Raw genomic sequence first — 22,626 nt, forward strand, 5'->3', positions numbered from 1 at the left:
ATAATAATAATAATAATAATAATTTATTTATACTCTGCATATCTGGCTGGGCTTCCAACAGAATATTAAAATACAATAGTCTATTAAACATTAAAAGCTTCCCTAAAGAAGGCTGCCTTCAGATGTCTTCTAAAAGTTGTTGTTGTTTGTCTCTTTGACATCTGGTGGGAGGGCGTTCCACAGGGCTGGTGCCACTACCGAGAAGGCCCTCTGCCTGGTTCCCTGTAACTTGGCTTCTCGCAGTGAGGGAACCACCAGAAGGCCCTTGGCGCTGGACCTCAGTGTCCGGGCAGAACGATGGGGGTGGAGACACTTCTTCAGTTTCTAGAGCCCTCTCCTCTCCTGTGGTTTCCAGCAACTGGTATTCAGAACCATTGCTGCCTCTGACCGTGGAGGCAAAGCAGAGCCATTGTGGTTAGCTGCCATGGATAGCCCTCTCCTCATCTTCTTCTAAAGCCACCCAAGTTGGTGGCATCACTGCCTCCTGGGGAGCAAGTGCCAGAGTTTAATTTTGTGCTGTGTAAAGAAGTACTTTCTTTTACCCACCCTCAATATTTTGGTGTTCAGCTTCATTGGCTGTTCACGTTGGAAAGCTGTTAGCTGTTATCCTGGGGGAAACTGTTAGAGTTCCACTAGTGGGCAGAGGCACAGCTAAAAGTGGGTGGGGCCACAGCCACACACAGATACACACCTTAATACCAGAGGTGGACTTTGGTAATCTTTGGTAGTATGGCACCCTGAGTGAGGCCAAAAATTTTTGGTCCCTCGGCTCAGCACCCTGTGTGGGGTAACTCCCTGCACCACCCTAAATCCAGTGCTGCTTAAAGCTATTTCACATGGAAGCAGATACATATACAGTGGACGCTTGGGTTGCGAACGTGATCCGTGTGGGAGGTACGTTCACAACCCGCAGCATTCGCAACCCGCGTCTGCACATGCGCTGGTTGCAATTCGGCGCTTCTGCACATGTGTGACCGCCAAAACCCAGAAGTAACCCGTTCCAGTACTTCCGGGTTTTGGCGTGTCCGTAACCTGAAAAAAACACAACCTGAAGCGTCTGTAACCCGAGGTATGACCGTGTTTAATTCTTGGTAACTCTGCTCATGTTTCACCTTCCGTTATATCTAATACGCTTTTTTATTTTATTTTTTACAAGGTTAAAACAAGAAATAAATAAAAAGTTATCCAAAATCCTTTATCTGTCCTGAGTGTGCAAAAGGCAAAAATAACTCAGTAACCACAGCAGAAGTACTGTATGCAAATAAACTTCTGTCATAACTGAACTGCAAAGCTCTGCCTTATAGTTGACTCCTGAATGCAACTGCATCACGAAAACTGAATGCATTCGAAATTCTGCATTGCTCCAAGGAACACATGTCTATTGAGGAATCACATCCCACGCTGCATTGTTCTGCTTGCAGAGGAAGAAGCTGAAATCTCATACTTTGCACAACATCAAATCCCTTCCCCATCCCCATGGCTTATAACTTTTATTTTAAGTACCGGTAATAAATCAGTTAAAACATGAAGGCACACTCTAAAATCCATGCTTATGCAATAAAGGTAACAATTCAAGTAGAAAGTAAAAGTGGTGTGAGAATTTGAGTAGAAATCCATGCGCCCCCCCCCCTTTGCTGGAGTTCTTGTGAGAAGAATCAAGGTGGGCATAGCTCACGACTGGTTCCTTGCCTGCCTCAATTCTCGTCACACATACCTTGCTGCCTGCTACCCCATCCTATCCTGAACAGGGTGGGGGGGACTATTTTAATTGACAATAAAGGTACAGGTACCCCTGACTGTTAGGTCTAGTCGCGGATGACTCCAGGGTTGCACACTCATCTTGCTCTATAAGCCGAGGGAGCCGGCATTTGTCCGCAGGCAGCTTCCGGGTCATGTGGCCAACATGACTAAGCCGCTTCTGGAGAACCAGAGCAGCGCACGGAAACACCGTTTACCTTCCCGCCAGAGCGGTACCTATTTATCTACTTGCACTTTGACATGCTTTCGAACTGCTAGGTGGGCAGGAGCAGGGACTAAGCAACAGGAGCTCACCCCGTCGCAGGGATTAGAACCGCCAACCTTCCAATATTGGGCACTAAATAGCAGCAACTCCTTCAAAATGGTTCTTTCCACAACTGTTTGAAGATGACTCTGAATAACTACACCTGCACCATCTAATTAAAGCACTATCACACCAGTTTAAACAGTCATAGCTTCTCCCAAAGAATCCCAGAAGCTATGGTTTGTTAAGAGACCCTTATTCCCCTTCACATTGCTACAGTTCCCAGAGCACCCTGGGAAGAGGGATCAATGGTAACAGCACTCTAGAAATTCCCCACAGAGAGGAATAGGGGTTGCCTAACAACATTCAGGAGTTCCCAGGATGCTTTTTTGCAGCTATGGGGTTGGGGTGGGGACTAGTCAGGGCTTTTGCCCCGGGTGAAGCTTCCAGAGGGGCACCATTGGGCCTCCAAGCCTGTGTGTGTGTGTGTGTGTGTGTACAAATGCACATTTGGGGATGCCAAGCTGGGTCTTTGACCTGGGTGAAATAAAGTCCAGTTTCACCCCAGCTTTGGGGAAAGCCACAACTCTTTAAAGTGGTATGATACTGCTGTAAATGTATGGTGTGGATGTGTCCATAGTGACTATCAGGACCTTTTTAGGCCAGGGACCATAAGGGCTGAACTACAGCACCACCAGCGAGAAGGCTCCATCTCTCATAGCTGCCCATTGTATCGCAAATGGTGATGGGATGTAAAGCAGAAGACTGAGAAGCCGATCTATAAGCCAGAGCAAATGGAGAAGACGTGATCCCTGAGGTAGTCTGCTCATAGGCTAGGAAGGGCTTTAAAGGTTTGCACCAGGAGGGACCACAGACCTATACTTAAGCAAAGACCGCACCACCATTCCCCCTTTTCCTAAGCTGTGTTGTTCCATCATGCCAAAATATCACAGCATGAAATATTCTAGTTGACAAGTGACTACAGAAGTTTGATTCATCCACAAATTATTTTACCACTTGCCAGGGGTAGGTTGAATACATTCCCATGAAATTCATGAGGTTGAAGACATTCCCTGAAGTATATTGGGCCCAGAACATTTAGCAGAGGGATGGAACTCTTTTGGCTCTCTAGATGTTGTTAGACTACAAATCCCATCATCCTTGACTATTGGCCATGCCGGTCAGAGATGATGAGAGCCCAACAGCACCTGGGAGGGCTGCGTGTTCCTTGTCCCTGGTTTGGAGCTGTAAAGATTATAAACAAAACACCACATTGAATAACTGGGCCTGGAAACAAACAGGACTGTGATCCTCACAGCCCCAAGACCAGTGTGTGGAGTTTTTACTTGGTGCTATTTTAAACAGTTTGGAGTCAGAAACTCTTGCTGAGCTGCCTCAAACAGTCCAGCGAACTACCAGTATATATAGTAATCAGCTTTCTGCCCTGCAGGAAAAGAGAAGGGCAACATTGGAGGAGAACCCAGAAACGCTTGCCACCCATTACCTGGAACTTCCACCCCGTAGACCACAACATCTGTCATGTTTAGGATGCGACTGAGCATCCCCTCCACCTCCGTCGTGGAGACGTTCTCGCCCTTCCAGCGGAAAGTGTCTCCTGTGCGGTCTCGGAAGAACATGTAGCCCAACTCGTCCATGATCAGAACGTCACCTAAAGGGAGCCATTGTGGGGTAGGGTTTGGGAGAGAGAGAAAGAACTCACAGTAAGATGAAAGTGTGGTCCTTCGCTACCTACGCCTTTATCACTACAGCACCCAGCAGTTATTATTTGGTTGTAAGTCGCTTTGCAACTAGCAAATAACAACAACAACAACAACAACAACAATATGAAGAAGAAGAAGTTGTTTATATCCTGGCTTTTCCCCAGTCCAGGACTCAAGACATGCTTACACAGATAAAATAGATCAAGCTAAAAACATAGAAAAGAGAATAGTTAAAATGTAACTAGACCCTAATGGGAATAAAATTGTATAAAAAGATGCCTTAAAAACACAGACAATAGCAATAAAAATGATATGGCACCAGCCCTTTCCTCAAAAGCCATCAATTCCCAAAGGGCTGTTGGAATAGGAAGGTCTTCATTTGCTGTCAGAAGCACAGCAAGGAGGGAGCCAGTCTGGCTTCACTAGGGAGGGAGTTCCAGAGTGGGAGCAGTCACCACTGAGAAGGCCCTCTCCTGCGTCCCCACCAGGTGTGCCTGTGAGGGTGGAAGGACCGAGAGATGGGCCTCTCTTGAAGATCTGAGGAACCAGGAAGGTTCGTATGAGTGAATACAGTCTTTCAGATCGCTTGGCTCTAACCTGTGTAGGACTTTATAGGTCATAACCAGCACTTTGAATGGTGCCTGGAAACAGACTGGTAGCCAATGCAAATGTTGGAACAAGGAACTCACTTCCAGGTAATTTTTAAAAACACTCTTTCTATTTCCAATATTCAGAGGTGAGTGTTGTTGCTTATAAAACCTAAATAACACCATTCATAAGGTATCAACAGGTTCTTGGGAACATTGAGGTGTGCAGAATAAGAAAATTGGGGGGGAATGAACGGATGACCCTTCAACCCCAAAAAACAGTCCAATGAGGACTGAGTGTGTTTCATGGCGCATTGGTGGTGGAAACAAACAAAACCAGGACAGAGGGAGAATGGATTGGAGTAGGAACTCTTCACACTGCAATGTTTTGTTGCAGGGCCCCTCGCAAAATCCAAAAGAGCGTTCTGATCCTCCATTCTTGTCCATGGAAGGCAAAAAGAAGAGTTGGCCCATGATGGCCAAACTGGGGCACTCATCCCCAACTTGGTGCTCACCAGATACCGTATGTTTCCGTGTATAAAACGCCCCCATATATAAGACAACCCCTATTTTTTTTAACCCAAATTAAGAAACCAGTATTTTAAACATCAAACAGAACAACTTTGAGCTTTTTGTGGGGAGATTGCCCAAAGTTGTACACGGGAAAATACAGTATTTCTTGGGCTACAATTCCATCTGGCCAGGTTGGTGGTGGCTGATGGGAGCTGCAGATTTTTTAAAAAATTAATCCTGCCTTGGGTTATTTCCTCCTATTTGTCAATTGTTCTACACTTCTTTAATAATTTTTAAAAGAAATAAAATGTATGGAAAGCACCAAGTTGGGAAGGCTTAATGGCGTCCCCAATGGCCAGCTTAATGGGAAAGTCAATGGATTCCAATGGCAATTTGGTGAAGACAATATCCCAATATCCTGATTCAGTATAAGGCAGCTTCCAATGCTATTAGGGGAAATTGAAATAATTGAAATACTTTATTGTCACTTGTACAACTTGTATACAGTGAGATTACATGAGCACCCCCCCACTCAGCTCACTTAGTCTTAATTCCCCTTGTTTACTGATGCACACCCACCAAACCCGAAAGTCAGCTGCCCTGTTGTTATCTTTTCATTCAGCAGCCTAATAGCCCACGGATAGAAGCTGTTCTTTACCCTGTTGGTGCGACTAATCCTGCTTCTATATCTTCTGCCCAAGGGGAGGAGATCAAGAAAGTGCTGGCCAGGGTGTGAATCATCCCTGAGAATTTCCCTCACTCTCCTGAGGCAAAGTTCTTCCACTGTTTCATCCAGCGGATTCACAGGACAGCCCATAATATCTTGTGCTGTATTCACCACCCTCTGTAGGCACTTGATGTCAAACCAGCGTGCCACATCATGATGCAGTATGAAAGGACACTTTCTATTGTGGACCGGTAGAAGGAGATCATCAAATGTTGATTGACATCGTTCTTCCGCAATAATCTGAGGAGATGGAGTCTCTGTTGGGCTTTCTTAAACACCTGGGTTGTATTGATTTTCCAAGTAAGGTCTTCACTGAGGTAAACTCCTAGGAATTTAGAGGAAGAGACTCTCTCCACACAGCCCTCCCCGATGTACAGTTCTCCTCTCTTCCTCCCAAAGTCCAACACCATCTCCTTTGTCTTGCTGATATTAAGGTGCAAGTTGTTCCCTAAGCACCATGTAGAAAAGAATGTGGCTTGGTGGCAGATCATCTGCTTTGCATGCAGAAGGTCCCAGATTCAATTGGCACCTCCAGGCAGGGCTGCAAGAGACCCTTGCCTGAATCCCTGGGAAGTCACTGTCAGTAAGTCCAGGCAGATTGGTTGGTATTAGGCAGGCAAATGGTCTTGCTACCTGGAAGAAGGCAGCTTTGCACAGAGGCAGCAGGATATATACAGGAGAAGGAGGGCCTACCTGTGAGATAGGCACAGTCGCCTTTGGTGAAGACATCACGGGCAACCTTCTTATTGTTGGCCTCATTGTTCAAGTAGCCATCAAAGCGCTGCAAAGGATCGCTCTGGACAATGCGCCCAACCAGCTGGCCTGGCTCTCCTGTGGGCAGAGAAGGACACCTTACATGGCCACCACATAATAGAAATGCAAGAGGAGGCAGAAGAGGCATTTGGCAGAGCAGCAATGTCATGGGGAAGGGCACATGTGTTCCCTGAGTTAAAAGGAGAATTGCTCTCCTCCTGACACTTGGTCTTCTTTTGCTCCACAGTATCTTCCAGCTGCATTCCAAAGCATTGGACCGAGATGACAGGGACAAATGATTAAGCTGCAAGTGTAGGCAAAATAAGCTCTCATATCCCACATTTATACCCCACATTTCTTCCATTTTGGATCGCATGGATCCCAGGCAGTAATCCATCCATGCACTGACCAGATCCCAGCTGGTAGTGAGCTCATGAAAAAATAGATTTTCCTTCCATTTATAATAAGGACAACTAAGTGTCTTGTTTCACCTTAAAGATTAACAGAAGTTTTCATGCATGAAGGATTAACATCACTTGGCAAAACTCTCTGAGCACAATATCCCCATCTCATATTTTCCCTGCACAACTTCTGTCTTAACACAGCCCAGAAAATCCCACTTTTACTTTTTAACTTGATGAACTGCAATTTCCCCAGGTACAGGTTTCTTATGGCCCTACGCTGATGACCCATTGCACTGCTGTTTAGTGGATTTTGGGGCTGGCTATGACTTATGCCAGGGGTCAGCAAACTTACCACGCCTCGGGCTGGTGTTTCCAGCGCCAATTGCGTGGTGCACCGGAAGGCGGGGGAGCGCATGCCCATACGCGTGCACACACGCTATTTCCGGCGCACTTCCAGGTTGGAGGAGCACCGGAAATAGCTTGTGCGCATGTGCACGGGCCTCCTCTGACCCAGATGTGCACCGGAAATAACGCTGGTGCATGCGCACCAGCTATTTCCGGTGCTCCTCCGACCTAGAAGTGGGCAGCCGAGCAGTGCAGTGCTGGTAAGAGCAGGCGGTAGCAGTGGGAGGCGGGGGTCGCCGCGGGCCAGATGAACGAGTCCCTTGGGCCTTATCTGGCCTGCAGACCTTAGTTTGGGGACCCCTGACTTATGCAGATTACTCTAGCCATTTCCTTCTCTATGTTCTGCGTCCTCTGTCTAGGAATCAGCTCTTATCAGTTTAACCTCTCCCTTTACAAGTAGTATAGTGCTGCTTTAATATCCATTTATTTTCTTTCTTTCTTTTTTAAAGATATTTATTGGAGTTTTACAAAAACATAAATTTAAAAGATCATATAAAAAGAAAGAAATACAATAAAAGAAACATAGAAAAATACATAAAATAAGAAAAAGAAGAATAAAAACAAATCCATTTTTGTAACCCTAACTCATTATCTTATTTCCTTGGCCTCCTCACACCTCCCCTTTTTGTATCCCCGTTTAAATAATCAAATCAGCAAATCCTTACCTTCTTTCGTTTATCTTAACTCTATATCTTAACATATTATAACTCTATATTTTCATCCATTTTCAGTTCAATTTTGCATACTCTTGTTAACTTTGTTGCTAATGCCACTTATTTTCAATCCAACATCATTTTAACATTCGTTAATTTAATATCCATTTATTTTCTCTCCCCCCACCCCTAAATTGCATTAGGGAGGCAATCATAACTGGAAATGCAGCAAAAATAAAAGACCATGGCATAGCTCAGTGAGTAAAGCATGAGACTCTTAATCTCAGGGTTAAGATTGGGCAAAAAGATTACTGCATGGTGGGGGGTTGGACTAGATGACCCTTGTTCTCCCTTCCAACTCTACAATTCTATGATTCTATGAAAAGGGAAGAGGTTGTATTTGATCCTTTCCCTCATACTTTGGTACAAATTAAAATGATTACATCACCACATTGGGAGCTGGGAAGAGAGGGACAACCTATCTGGCTACAGAACATTATTTCGATTAGAGCCACAAAGATCTGTACTGGGCATGTGTGCTCATACACAAACACAAACACACAGTCATCAGAAGTGCTGGAAACATCTTTCTTTAAAAGGATTTCCAAGCTTTGAATTAGATCAGTTGATGAGTAGATGACTCAACTAACAGCAAAATCCTCTGTATGTTCACTCAGAATTAAGACATAAAATCACGACGGATTAAAACAGCCTTAAAGCTGTTAAAGTTTCAGCTGCTTAAGGATAAAAGTACTTTGCTGATAATCACTCGTTGTTCCCCAGAAAGAATCTAGTGCCTAGATTGTAGGATCTTCATTTATAAAGTTTATCAGTGCCTGGCTAACCACAAGGCACTCAAGAGCTAATGTGGCAGGGGGAAAACAGGTTTCCCTCTTCCTGTGTGGTGCTAGAGTGCCCTCTAGTGTAAAAGTGGACAAAGGTAAAGGTAAAGGGACCCCTGACCATTAGGTCCAGTCGTGGCCGACTCTGGGGTTGCGACGCTCATCTTGCTTTATTGGCCCAGGGAGCCGGCGTACAGCTTCTGGGTCATGTGGTCAGCATGACTAAGCCACTTCTGCAAACCAGAGCAGCGCACGGAAATGCCGTTTACCTTCCTGCCGAAGCTGTACCTATTTATCTACTTGCACTTTGACGTGCTTTCGAACTGCTAGGTTAGCAGGAGCAGGGACCAAGCAACGGGAGCTCACCCCGTCGCAGGGATTCGAACCGCCGACCTTCTGATCAGCAAGTCCTAGGCTCTGTCGTTTCACCCACAGTGACAAACTTCAGACTAAATTGTATGTCTATATACAGTGATACCTCTGGTTGAGAACGGGATCCGTTCCGGAGGCCCGTTCGCAACATGAAAAGAGCACAACCAGAAGCGCTGTATCTGCGCATGCGTGTGATGTCATTTTGTGCATCTGCGCATGTGCAAGTGGCGAAACCCGGAAGTAACCCTTTCCGGTACTTCCAGGTCGCTGCAGAATGTAACCTGAAGGAACGTAACATGAAGCAAACGTAACATGAGGTATGACTGTATTGTATTTTCCTGTGTATAACACGCCCCTGTGTATAAGATGCTCCCTATTTTGGGGGACACAAATTTAAGAAAATGGGGGGATTGCCCAAAGTTGTTGAGCTTTTTGTGGGGGGGGGGGGAATTGCACGAATTACGAACACTGACAATCACTCGCGTCACCGAAGCCAACATGTGCCTCCCTGCTCAAAAACAGGAGACGGCGATTGCACGCCCGCTTGCCGAAGCGGCAGCCAATCCTAAATAATCCTTGTCGCAGCAACCAATCACCTACCCAATTTCCGCAGCAGCAGCCAATCCAAAGCAGCACTTGACGCAGCCACTAATCACCAACAAAATTGCCACTGACAAGCTCCTGCTCACATATGCAACCAATCACCCGTCATCGTCCCCCACGCACTATCCGTATATAAGATGAACCCCGTTTTTTAACATTATTTTACAGTAAATAATTTTTGTCTTATACACAGAAAAGTGTAAGACGGTAACATTTATGAAGCTGGCTGCTTTTCAGTAGGCCATAGCTAAGATTAATGGATATAACACTAAACTGTGGTTAATCTCGAATAGAAGCAGAAGCTTCCGGTCTTCTCTTTGTGGCCACGCTGTCACTCATATTGTAATACTAAACCTAGGCTTAGCTTAATTGTGTGTGAACGAGGCCCCTGAATCCCAGGAATTTTAAGTGAAGTGTCATCCAAGGTGCTCTCTCTCTTAGGGGAGAGCTTGAGTTGGCTGTAGCTTAAGAATCATGGTCATCAGCCCAGAAGGAGGACAATGGACAGAGGAGGACAGATCTCTGTCTCTCTGACAGGGTCCCATCTGTCCTCGGTCTTATCTTAGCTCCTGGGGGCCACTGCTCCATCTAAAGACCTGCAGGAACCCACAGTAGTCCAAAAGTTGATTGATGCGCTCCACTTCAGGGATGAATCACCTGCCACCTCCACTCATCAAAACCCTCTGTGACATTTCTCCAATGAAAATAGGAATATTCCATTCCATAATGATAATTTTACTATTTATACCCCACACATGTTCCTGGGTTGCCCCAGCCACTCTGGGCAGCTTCCAACATATATAAAAACATAATTAAACATTAAGAAAAAAACTTCCCTATACAGGATTTCCTACAGATGGCTCAGGGATTCATTTACCAATGAAAATGTTCCTGGAAAATAGGGGCACTTGGAGGGTCTACTGCAAGGGTAGCCAACCTAAGGCCCAGGGGCCGGATGTGGCCCAATTGCCTTCTCAATCCGGCCTGTGGACAGTCCGGGAATCAGCGTGTTTTTACATGAGTAGAATGTGTCCTTTTATTTAAAATGCATCTCTGGGTTATTTGTGGGGCATAGGAATTCCTTCATCCCCCCCCCAAATATAGCCTCCCCCCACATGGTCTGAGGGACAGTGGACTGGCCCACAGCTAAAAAGGTTGCTGACCCCTGGTCTACTGTGACCTAGGGATGGGCTTTTCTCAGTTTTTAATTTTTTCCAAACTTCAGTTCTCTACATTTCCACACTAGTCTTCAATTATTATTATTATTATTATTATTATTATTATTATTATTATTAATAAATTTTATTTATACCCCGCCCTCCCCAGCCATAATAATATTCCTGTTTATGACCTCCGGGTTTTTGCTAAAAGCATTCTTCCTTGCTTCCTATTTTATTTACTCTGAACTACATATGCATGCTCAAGTAGGAAATAGTTTCTTTGTAGTTAAAAGAATTTCTTCTGATCTGACTTTCTCCCACATGCGGTTTTTTGAAATGCTCAGAGGAAATCTCATTAGTTCTTACGAACGCTGTGTAAAAAGTTCTTTTGTGAATAAAACGACCTGGGTCAAGGGGTGGAGAGGATTATTATTGGCACCTTCTCCCAAAGTCTTGCTGGTCAAGCCTCGTGTGTATTCCATTAATCAGAGTCCAATCCTTCCTTGCTTTGGGAACGCTACAACATGGAAGTCAGGATCACAGTGCCCCAGCCCTGCTGTTCTCTCCCTCTTATTCTCATTCAAGGATTACCCAGCTGCTCTCCACCCTACTGGGCTGCTACCCAGCCTCACCTGGTTTGCACCGTATACAGAGCCCGTCAGGTCCCCGGATCAGCTCCATAGTTTCCTCATTCACTCGGACTAGGTTGATGGGGTAAATGTTGGGAAGGATCCTGCTATTGAAGCCACAAGCCCCCAGCTGCAGAGGAGAAAATTTTGGAGGTCACCACGGAAGCAAAGGGATGAAGGGCAGGAGGTCTGGGGCCCAGGGCCAAAAGCCAGGGCTCAGGCACTCTGGGCAAATGCCAAGCAACGCCTTCAGCAAGAAGGCAGCCCTTACCTTGTTGTCAAAGTTGCCCACACTGCAGTTGCATTCGGTGGCTCCGTAAAACTCGGCTATCTGGGGGATGCCGAAGCGCTCAGTGAACTCCTTCCAGATGGAAGCCCGCAGGCCATTGCCCAAAGCCATCCGGACCCGATGCTTCCTCTCCACCTCTTGAGAGGGCTGGTTCAACAGGTACCGACATATCTCCCCAATATACTGTACGATCTGATGGCAGCAGCAGAGGAAGTAGTAGTCAGGGACAAAATGAGATGCATGGCACGAGGTAACCTACATGTGGCAGCTATGCAGTCTTCTACCTTTGAAATGATAGCCTTGATTCTCACGTGGGCCCCTGACAAATCTGTGCCCTGTCCCTCCTCTCAAAGAGTTAACGTTTTAGTTCATGTCTCTCCCACCTTTTTAGGCACAGGATGTTAAATGAAATGCATTCAGCTCTGGAAATAAGGCTTGGAGAAGGCAACCCCTTAAAAGCCCATAGATCATTTAATCAGCACAAAGCCTAGTTTAAGAGAAATGTTTTCAGCTGGAGCCTATAGATATGTAATGAAGGTGCCTGGAGAGCCTCCTTGGGGAGAGTGTTCCACAAACAGGAAGCCACCACAGAAAGGGCCCTGTTCTTGTGCTGCCATCTTCCAGCCTTGGCATGAGATGAAAAATCTCCAACTCGACACCCACCTTACAGGTTCTTGGTGTTCCAGCTACTGAGTCAATCCCCTGACTCTTAAGATGCTTTGAAAATGTGCTGCTATGTGTTTGCCTTTGGGAGGAATTTGTTGCTTTGTCTGGTGTTTTGCTGTTTGTTATATAAAAATACACACACATGCATTATGATATTTATGATGATGATGAGGAGGAGGTTGGAAGGCCATCTGTCAGGCATTCTTTAGCTGTGAAACCTGCATTGCAGGGGGTAGAACTAGATCACCTTTGGGGTCCTTTCCAACTCTACAATACTATGGATCTCCTCTTTACCCCACCCGCACAGCTGTGGTCTCAGCCCTGCCTCACCGTACAGTTGTATTTCACACAGTCTTCCCAGAAGTTAGAAGCTGAAAATTTCTTCCTGATCACAACCGTCATCCCATGCAGGACGCATTGGCCAACTCCAACAATGTTACCTAGAAGGGAAGAGGGAGAGGGAAACCCATTTTAGCCAGCAGGAAATCTGGAACTAAAAATGGTGACTAGCTTATGAGAAGCAAGACTTTGCTGTTCCCAGTTTGGCTCAGACCCAATCTACACAAGACCCCAGGGCATGATCTTGGGAAGGGAAGAATCCAGCATGCCAAGTCAGTGCCTGGGTGGGAGAAATCACCTGGGAATGGCATGTAGAGAATCACGTTCGGTGGGTCACTCCAGAACCCTGGAACTTCCTTCCTCTAAATAATAACAAGTGTACAGAATGGTGGGTAGGGCACAGATTCTGAATGCAGAAGGTCCCAAGTTCAAGCCCTAGCACCTTTGGGTGGGGCTGGCAAAGGCTCTTATCTGAAATGCTGCTGTTGCTGCTCTTGATGGACCAACAGTTTGACTCGGTGTGACGCAGCATCCTGTGTTTCTATCAATTCCCTTCATTTCAGCCGGACGTTTTGTTCACAGTTCAGCAACAACATAGCCATCACAAAAGTGAAGCAGATGGGTCAAAGGTAAGTCACTGGAAAAGACTGAAAGGTTAAAAGTGATGGTGTTACCTGCTGCGTGGTATAAGGGGAGGCAGTCATAGACCACATCGTCCTGTCGCATGCGGAAGCCATTGAAAACCAGGGCTGCCATTCGGAAATACCTGAATTGGGAGACCAGAGAGAGAGATATCAGTATTTGTCTGGACACCAAGCCTTATGAGGAACAGTTAAGGGAGCTGAGTATGTTTAGCCTGGAGAAGAGGAGATAAGGATAGCTACTTTCAATTGCCTCAGGTTTCAGGAGCTTTTGGGGGGTAGGACCGTGAGGTATGGGCACCACACAGCCTGCCCTGTGCACCCTAAGCTTACTTCTGAGTAAATATGCACAGTATGGGGCTTCTATGCTTTCAACCTGCTGTTTTGGATTTGGGTTTTTAATAAACTTAGTCCTGTTTTTTCAAGGAGTAACGCAAAACAGAATTGACTGGGAGTTTCCTCACCCCGACCCCACAGACTGATCCCTTATGATTTTGCTCACCTGCAATGGACAATGATTGCAGCTTTGGGCAGCCCAGTTGTGCCTGAAGTGTAGATGTAGAACAATCTATCTGCAAGGCAAAAGGTTGTTGAAAAATTCAGGGTCACCTTTGCTATCTAGTGGCATTGGTGTTCCGTGAAAAAGCAGAACTTCAGTGCCAGCACCTGGCTTTATTCTGTGGCAGGGAGCCCTTTTCCCTTTCAGAGGCCACATTCCCTTGGGGAAGGTGTGCCAGGGGCCGCAGGCCAGCTGTGGGCAGGACTGGTGCCAGTGGTGGGCAGGCCAGACATAAGGTGGGCAGAGCACCCCTTTACTGTATTTCTGCCACCCTCTTTCCCGCCATTTGCTTCTCCTCACCACCCACATGAAATTCGCAGGCTGCGGGTTCCCCTGCCCTGTTTTAATGAGCCTAATTACCAGCCAAAATTAGACAGGCACTCAGCGTTATGATATTTAGGTGGCTGCCTACTGAAGATGTTTCTGTTTAAGAAGGCTTTCCCTGAGTTGTGACACAGTCATTTATGAAATAAACTGCTGTAAAGCAGTTTATAAATTTGCAAAACATTGGTCCATCCAACTCAGTACTACCTCCCCCAGCCCTGCCTGGAAGTGATAGAGATAAAACCTGCTTCACCAACCCTAATAATAATAATAATAATAATAATAATAATAATAATAATAATAATTTATTTATACCCCACCCGTCTGGTTGTGTTTCCCCATATGGGTTTCCCCATATGAATAATAAGCTGTTTTGGTGTGGCGACTTAAACTGAACACTGATGTGAACAGCTGTGTGTGTCAATCTGAACTTATTATATGGTTTATCTCTGTAGATCACAGCACAAGTATAAAGGCTGACATACTAACTTAAATATGACATGAGATTCTCCATCATGAACCTTGCTTGACCTCAGTATAAGCCTGATACTAGCCTCAATTCAAAAAGTGACCTGAAGCCATTCAAGCATATCCTGAGTTCCTCACACCTTGTAAAGGTCAACACATGTAAATCTAGCTGCCAGCAAAGTCTACTCAAACTCCTGGTAATGGAAAGGCAGGGAGCAGACAAAAGATAGCCAGTCATAACTCACTAGGGTTTATTCAAACACGTTTTGCAAGATGGGGAGGTGAGATGCAGGCAGGAAATCCTGGGGTAAATTTAAAAGCACAATAAATCTAGCTGCTTATGTTATTAGTGTAAGCCCTGCTAGCAAAACTGCCGTGCTCACTTCTGTAGGCTTTTGAGAGTAGGTAGAGATTCTTCCACTCTTTAGGTGTTTGTGTATGGTAGGATTTGCTGCCTGCTTAAATTGTAATTTTACTGTCTGAAACAGAATTCATACATTCCGTCATTTTCATTTATTATAATAAACCAAGCTTTCTTTGTTAATGTGTCTCTCAAGAATCCTAATGTAAAGCTGTTTGTTTGCCTCTAAGAATTACTGGGCTGCCCATCTGGTCTTTAGGATAGCTTGCCCAGAATAAAATTATTGGGTGTCAGGAGTTTTATCCAGGCAAGAATAGAGACAAGCATATATTCATGAATGGACAAATGCCATAACTCCAGCAAAATATTCCAAGCTTCTTGTTGGTGTGTTTGTATGAATACACAGTGCTGAACACGCATGTGACTTCAGACACATCCTGCAACAGTGACTTGGGGTTTGGTCTTTCTTTTTCAGAGTTAGCTCCCGAGTATAATAATAATAATAAATTTATTCCACACCCATCTGGCTGGGTTTTCCCAGCCACTCTGGGTGGCTCCCAATTGAATATTAAAAACACAATACAGCTTTAAATATTAAAAACTTCCCTAAACAGGGCTGCCTGTTAAGGCAAAAGAGTAGGTAAAAGAGACTGAAAAGGCGGTAGCAATTTCATAGAAACATGCAATGAAAAATGGTTCCTACCCACTGCCTGTGCCTACCTAGGAATCCCTTGTCTGGGGGAGTCGGTGACTGGCGAGATGCTTTTTCAATCAAAGGGTCCAGATGTTCTGAGCCTGGCAGCGTGCTTTCCGCTTTCCAGTCGCCAGAACAGAAGAGGTGAATGGACTTCCCAAGGGAAGGCTGCACTTCCCGCAAGGCTAGAAAGGGAGAACAGGTGTTAGAAGCAAAAGCACAGAGAACACACCTTCTCTGCCACAGTGGCCCATGCATCCACAGCTGCAGGTCTTCACAATGGTTCATCTTCTACACCAGGGATGGGGAAACTGTGGAAGTCATGAGTCCAGCAACATCTGGAAGTCTTGGCTCAAAAAAATGTGTGCAGTGTGAATATTTTAGGACAAATAAGTGCATCAAAGAGCATTTTAAATATGTGCAATCATATGTTTGAATCCTCATCTGTTCTTTATAGGCTCTACTTTAGCAGGTTTGTGACCATATAATAAATGAATAGTGGGTTGTATAGCTATGTTTAGAAATGTGTACGTCAATACAGAATGCATATTTCTGTACAGACTCTTTAAAAATATATATCTAAGATTAATGCAGAAATGGGATAGAATGGGCTTATGAATAGACACATGTGGCTTTGACATGAACCAGAAATATAGGAGCTGAACTCCATTATCCCAGAACACTGGTCATGCTGGCCTGGGGCTGATGGGTGTTAGAGTCCAACAAAAGCTGGAGGGGCATAGGTTCCTTAGTCTCTTTTTCAAATAAATACACCGGCTCTTCTGCCTGCTTTCTGCTCTGCTTCCTGCCCCTGGATTCCCTCCCACTGCCTCTCACCATCAGCCAACTCGCTTCCAAACACGACGGCCTTTGAGTGCGAGATGTTGATGCAGTGAAGGAGCGACTCCTGCCGCACGTGAGAGTTGAGGAGGGCAGCCTCCACACCGATCTTGGCCATGCCGAGCCAGAGACCAACATACTGGTTGCGGGATTCCATGAACAGGGCGATGACATCCCCAGAGCGGAAGCCTCTTTCATACAGGAAGTTGGCCACCTGGTTGGAATAGTTATCCAGGTCTTGGAAGGTCCACGTCTCGCCTGTCCCCTGGAAAATCAGGGCTGCTTTTCCTGGATGCTTGCGTGCTGCCTGCTGGAAGAGCTTTGGAACTGTGTACTTGTGCTTCACGTACCACCAAACCTTCAACCGAGTCAAGAGGACAACGTATCCAGTCCTGGCAAGGAGAAGAAGGCACAACTAAGGTTCCCTCCAGGAGACAGAATCATAGATGTGTAGAGTTGGATGGGAATCATAGCTAAAGAATCCCTGACAGGTGGCCATCCAACCTACGCTTTATAAAATATACAACGAAATAGAGTCTATCACCTTCTGAGGGAGTCTGTTCCACAATTGAATGGCTCTCACCCTCAGAAAGTTCTCCTTCCTTGTAATTGGAATTCATTAGTTTGGGCCCTAGCCTCTGGAGCAGCAAAAAGCAGCCTTTCATATATTTGAAGATGGCTCTCATATCTCCTCTCAGGCTCCTCCAACCTAAACATACCCACCTCCCTCAACCACTCCTCATAAGGCTAGGTTTTCAAGCCCTTTATCAATACAGTGGTACCTCAGGTTACAGACGCTTCAGGTTACAAACTCCGCTAACCCAGAAATAGTACCTTGAGTTAAGAACTTTGCTTCAGGATGAGAACAGAAATTGTGCCGGCATGGCACAGCGGCAGTGGGAGGCCCCATTAGCTAAAGTGGCACCTCAGGTTAAGAACGGTTTCAGGTTAAGAATGTCCCTCCAGAACGAATTAAGTTCTTAACCCGAGGTACCACTGTAATCTTGTTTGCCGTCCTCTGCACACCTTCCAGCTTGTCAATATCCTTCTTCAACTGTGGTGCCCAGAGCTGGACATAGGACTCCAGGTGGGGCCCGGCCAGGGCAGAGGTGCCATGATTCCAGTTGGCCAGCTCATCCCAAGGGAATGGAGAGGAACTACCCACCCACTCATCTTCATTGAAACACTCTTAACAGTATGGCAATCTCATGCCGCTGCATCTCCTTCAAGCCTGTAGGTGTGTTCAGCTGAACAAGAACCAGGATACATTTCATGGAAGAGGGTTTCGCAAGCATCCCAGGCTCAGAACCCCTCCTAAACTCGCCCTTATTGCAAAGCCCCACCTACACACCCAGCCTGCTGCCTCCTCAGCACTCAGTCACAGAATTTTCACACGGGGCTAACTGTAGGCACAGGAAAGATGCCTTATACCAGGTGACACCATCCAGCCGAGCTCCAGGGCTGGGGCTGGGGGCTCTCTCATCACCTGCGACATGGTGATGGCACAGGGGACTGAACCTGGGACCTTCCGCATGCAAAGCAGGTACTCCACTGCTGGGCTACAGCCCTCCCCAAACAGGAGCACAGGAAGCTGCTAGGTCCAAGTTAAAATATTGGTCCACCTAGTTCAGTATTGTCTACACAGACCAGAAGTGGCTCATCAAGACTTCAGGCAGGGTTCTCTGCCAGGCCTACGTGGAAATGCCATCAGGGAACTGAACCTGGGACATTCCACTTGCAAAGCAGATGCTCTGCCACAGAGCTAAGGTCTCTTGCCATTAATATAATAGTGCTCCCCACTGGCAAATTGAACTCTATCTCCCTAGCTGCCTGCCAATACTATGAAGCCAGCCTGCTTGTATTTTTTATTTATCTTATATCATATTTGTATACCAGGGATGCAGGTGGCGCTGTGGGTTAAACCACAGAGCCTAGGACTTGCCGATCAGAAGGTCGGAGGTTCGAATCCCCGCGACGGGGTGAGCTCCCGTTGCTCAGTCCCTGCTCCTGCCAACCTAGCAGTTCGAAAGCACATCAAAGTGCAAATAGATAAATAGGTACCGCTCCGGCGGGAAGGTAAATGGTGTTTCCATGTGCTGCTCTGGTTTGCCAGAAGCGGTTTAGTTTGACAGAAGCGACCTGGAAGCTGTACGCCGGCTCCCTTGGCCAGTAAAGCAAGATGAGCACCGCAACCCCAGAGTCAGTCACGACTGGACCTAATGGTCAGGGGTTCCTTTACCCTTTACCTATATTTGTATACCACCTTTTCCTCCAAGGAGCTCAAGGTGGTGTACATGGTTCTCAGCTTCCAATTTTTATCTTCTCAACAAACCTGTGAGGTAGGTTAGCCTGAGAGGCAGTGGGTGGCCCAAGGATACCCAATGAGTTTTATGGCTGAGTGGGGATTTGAACCCTGGTCTCCCAGGTCAAATTCCAACATTCTAACAATTACCCTACACTGGCTCTAAGCAAGGATCTGGTGAGTGGGACCCCTAATATAACACCAGCACTAGAAGACTGTATCTGCAGTTCTGCATCTAGTTCTGTATGCCACATTTTAAGAAGGACATTGATAAACTGGAGTGTGCCCACAGGCGAGCAACCAAGTTGGGGAGGTGTCCGGAAACTAAGCCGTACTGTTGAAAAAGCTGGGAATGTTTAGCCCAGAGAAGAAAATACGCAGCGGAGACATGATAGCCATCTTATAATACCTGAAGGCTGTCCTGCAAATGACGGAGCAGACTCACTCTGTGTTACTTCAGAGGACAGGAATAGAAGAGCCCTGTGGTGGAAATGGCAGGGAGCAGATTCTGGCTAAACTATTGACACAAGGGCTGTTTGGCTGTGGAAATGGCTATCTTGGGAAGTGGTGGGCTCTCCTTTCATGGAGATATTTGAGCAGAGGCTGGATGACCATCTGTCAAGGAAACCTCAGGAAGGAAGAGGGCTCTTGTGCTTGCAGGCTTCCCACAGATATCTGGTTGTCCACTGCCTGTGAGAACAGGATGCTGTACTTGAAGGGCCACTGGTCTGATCCAGCAGGCCCTTCTGATGTTCTTACGTTCATCTAACAAAAAGGAGGATTTCTCTTATTGAGTTTCAAGGACCTTTCCTCCTCTCTTGTAGGGTTTCTTAGACCAGGGATGGTGAGAGGTGATTGCAACACTGCCACACCCTGAAAGGAGCCATGCTTGATTATTGTGTGTGTGTGTGTGTGTGTGTGTGTGTGTGTGTGTGTGTGTTCCCTTCAAAAACCAGTTTTGCCTGAACAAAAGCAGTTTCTTGGCATCAGACCAGGCAAAGTCATAGACTAGAAAGCTTGGCTGCTTGTAATTTCTTAGGCACGTCTGAAGTCCAAAGTGCAGTCTGGCATGGAACAGTACTTCAAAGGAGATTTAGCAATGTTATCACAAATGAGCAGCAACATTTTATTCCAAGCAGAGACTCTTTCAACATCGTTCCTCACATTACACCAGGGCTGCAAATTTTGGGGGGCCTGTGGGAACTTTTGGAATTCTGAGAGTGCTGTGGACACCTGCCCCTGCCCTTTGGTCAATCCCTGGCCCCAGCACAAACAGAAGAAGGGCACACGCACATGAATGCACACACATACAGTCTTTCCATGGGGTATGCGTAAAAGTTACATACAGAAGATTAAAACAATGGAGTCTCTTGAATTGTCATCTTTTTGCTTTGGGTCCCAGCCAAACTACCATCAAATAAGGCTTACATTGGTAGGCTGCACAGAAAAATAATCACAGATCTGGTGCTTGCCAGTAGCACAAAAGTATTGATCCAAGGCATAGATCCTCATGGATCTTAATAATTCCCCCCCCCGCCCCGAACACATCAGTGGGCACATTTGAATGAAAGAAAGCCTTTTCAGTTCCTTCTAGGCTCTCTGTGAAAGTGACACAGGTCTCTGCTTTTTAGTGAATCTGAAAACACCTTGGAGAGCCTTATCAGTTTCACCAGTGTTGGGAAAACCTCTTCCACTAGCTCGCTCTCCCTGACACCACTGCTTCTGCTGCTCCAAGGAGAGGTGTGAGAAGCTTACTTCCAAAGGGTGTATTGGCCCATCAGTGTGGATTATGGGTAGGCAAACTAAGGCCCAGGGGCCAGATCCAGCCCAATTGCCTTCTAAATCCGGCCCGCGGATGGTCTGGGAATCAGCGTGTTTTTATATGAGTAGAATGTGTGCTTTTATTTAAAATGAATCTCTGGGTTATTTGTGGGGCATGGGAATTCATTCATTTCCCACCCCCCAAATATATATATATAGTCCACCACCCCCAAGGTCTGAGGGACAGTGGACTGGCCCCCTGCTGAAAAAGTCTGCTGACCCCTGGACTTAACCAGGTGTCCTCTAGATGCTGTTTGACTCCAACTCGCATCAACCTCAGCCAATGGTGAATGGCTGGAGATTATAGGAGCTGAAGCCCCGCAACATCTGGAGGGCCCTACATAAGCAGCTGCTGATGGCACGGCAGAGAGCAGGGAAAGGCACAAGCCTGGGACATTCAGACCCAGGCAAGTTGCCCTGGGTCACCATGAAGAGGGAAGCAGAATTGGCTGAGCAGTTGCCTGTTTCTGTTGCAACCACACATTTAAAATTGGAAGCATCCCTCTTAACAGACTGTGTGGCTGTGTGTTCACCTAACCCTGTATTATCTGTTCCAGGGCCCTGACCACTGGTCATGCTGGATGGGGCTGATGGGAATTATAGACCAAGTGCATCTTCATGGCACCATGCTGGATCCCCCTAATCTGTTCTGATGGGCAGTGGCTTTCCAGGGCCCTCATTACTTCCTGCTGGTCCTTCCAACTGGATATACAGTGGTACCTCTGGTTATGTACTTAATTCGTTCCAGAGGTCCGTTCTTAACCTGAAACTCTTCTTAACCTGAAGCACCACTTTAGCTAATGGGGCCTCCCGCTGCCGCCACGCCGCTGCTGCGCGATTTCTGTTCTCATCCTGAAGTTCTTAACCTGAGGTACTATTTCTGGGTTAGCGGAATCCGTAACCTGAAGCGTATGTAACCCAAGGTACCACCGTACCAGGGATAGAAACTGGGCCCTTCCGAAAATGAAGCATTGTGTACTCTTCCACTGAGCAATGGCCCCTCCTGTAACCAGCACATACCCTTTGCTTCAAGATCCCGAGTGCTGCAGCTAGTGCCAAAGCTTGCATTTCTCATGTGCTTCTGAGAAACCCACATAAACTCTGGACCTACAGCTACATCAAAATGATTGCTGTAAAAGGCATGTTAGCAAGAAACATAAATCAGATGAAGCCACGCGAAGGAGGCGCGGAGGGGGAGGTCCGCCAGTTTGCAAAACTTACGAAACATCCCGTCTGGCTGTCATGATGACGATGCGAAGGAAAGTCCATCCTCCAGATCCCAAGTAGAATATTAAGAGAGCCGGGACCACCTGGATCCATGGCAGCCCCAGGAACAGCCGGAAGACCACAAAGAGGAGAAGCAGAGCCGCCGAACGTAACATGCTGGCCTGGGGAGAGGAGAGAAGGAAGTTCCCTTTGGTGAGATGAGGAGCTCTTGCAAGCCCCCTTCTTACTGCACATTCAGGACTATTTGTGATCAATGAATTATTATTATTATTATTATTTAGAAGATACCTGAAGGCAGCCCTGTTCAAGGAAGTTTTTAACGTGTGACATTTTAATGTATTTTTAATCTTTGTTGGAAGCCGCCCAGAGTGGCTGGGGAGACCCAGCCAGATGGCTAGGGTACAAATAATAAATGATGATGATGATGATAGTAAGAGGGCTGTACCATCATGTTTTCAATGCAGCAAGCGCTGTGGGGTAGACTTACAGCTGCCCTTCCAACCAGTGTGTGCCCCGTAACCCTGCTGAAACCCTGCAACTTTTCATGCCGCAAATGTTCCAGAGTTGTCCCGTTTTCATAACGAAAGGGCTCCTCCAGGCAGCAATAAAGCAATCATGTTTGGGAAAGCACAGCAGAACAACTAATAAAGTGGAATGATGTTTGGATAGTCCAATATAATTCTTCAACTAATACACTATTATTGCACCAATGACATTTTGCAGA

The 22,626-nt window shown here is 46.3% G+C and overlaps 1 protein-coding gene across 2 annotated transcripts in view; it reads right to left on the minus strand.

The window, feature by feature from the left end:
• The window catches only part of SLC27A4 (solute carrier family 27 member 4), a 45,108-nt gene that overhangs the window by 13,104 nt on the left and 9,378 nt on the right, over positions 1 to 22,626 (minus strand). For both annotated transcript variants that reach the window (XM_083597313.1, XM_083597314.1), the window contains exons 3-12: positions 21,897 to 22,063; positions 16,550 to 16,944; positions 15,739 to 15,897; positions 13,809 to 13,878; positions 13,340 to 13,431; positions 12,657 to 12,766; positions 11,643 to 11,852; positions 11,375 to 11,501; positions 6,244 to 6,381; positions 3,507 to 3,671 (exon numbers count right to left, since the gene is read on the minus strand). In XM_083597313.1, the coding sequence (XP_083453439.1) occupies positions 3,507 to 3,671; positions 6,244 to 6,381; positions 11,375 to 11,501; positions 11,643 to 11,852; positions 12,657 to 12,766; positions 13,340 to 13,431; positions 13,809 to 13,878; positions 15,739 to 15,897; positions 16,550 to 16,944; positions 21,897 to 22,057 (1,627 nt within the window). In that variant the 5' untranslated portion in view covers positions 22,058 to 22,063. The remainder of the gene's footprint in view (positions 1 to 3,506; positions 3,672 to 6,243; positions 6,382 to 11,374; positions 11,502 to 11,642; positions 11,853 to 12,656; positions 12,767 to 13,339; positions 13,432 to 13,808; positions 13,879 to 15,738; positions 15,898 to 16,549; positions 16,945 to 21,896; positions 22,064 to 22,626) is intronic.

Source organism: Podarcis filfolensis (genome assembly GCF_964270895.1).
Source record: "Podarcis filfolensis genome assembly, chromosome: Z".
In the NCBI taxonomy this organism is placed as follows: domain Eukaryota; kingdom Metazoa; phylum Chordata; class Lepidosauria; order Squamata; family Lacertidae; genus Podarcis; species Podarcis filfolensis.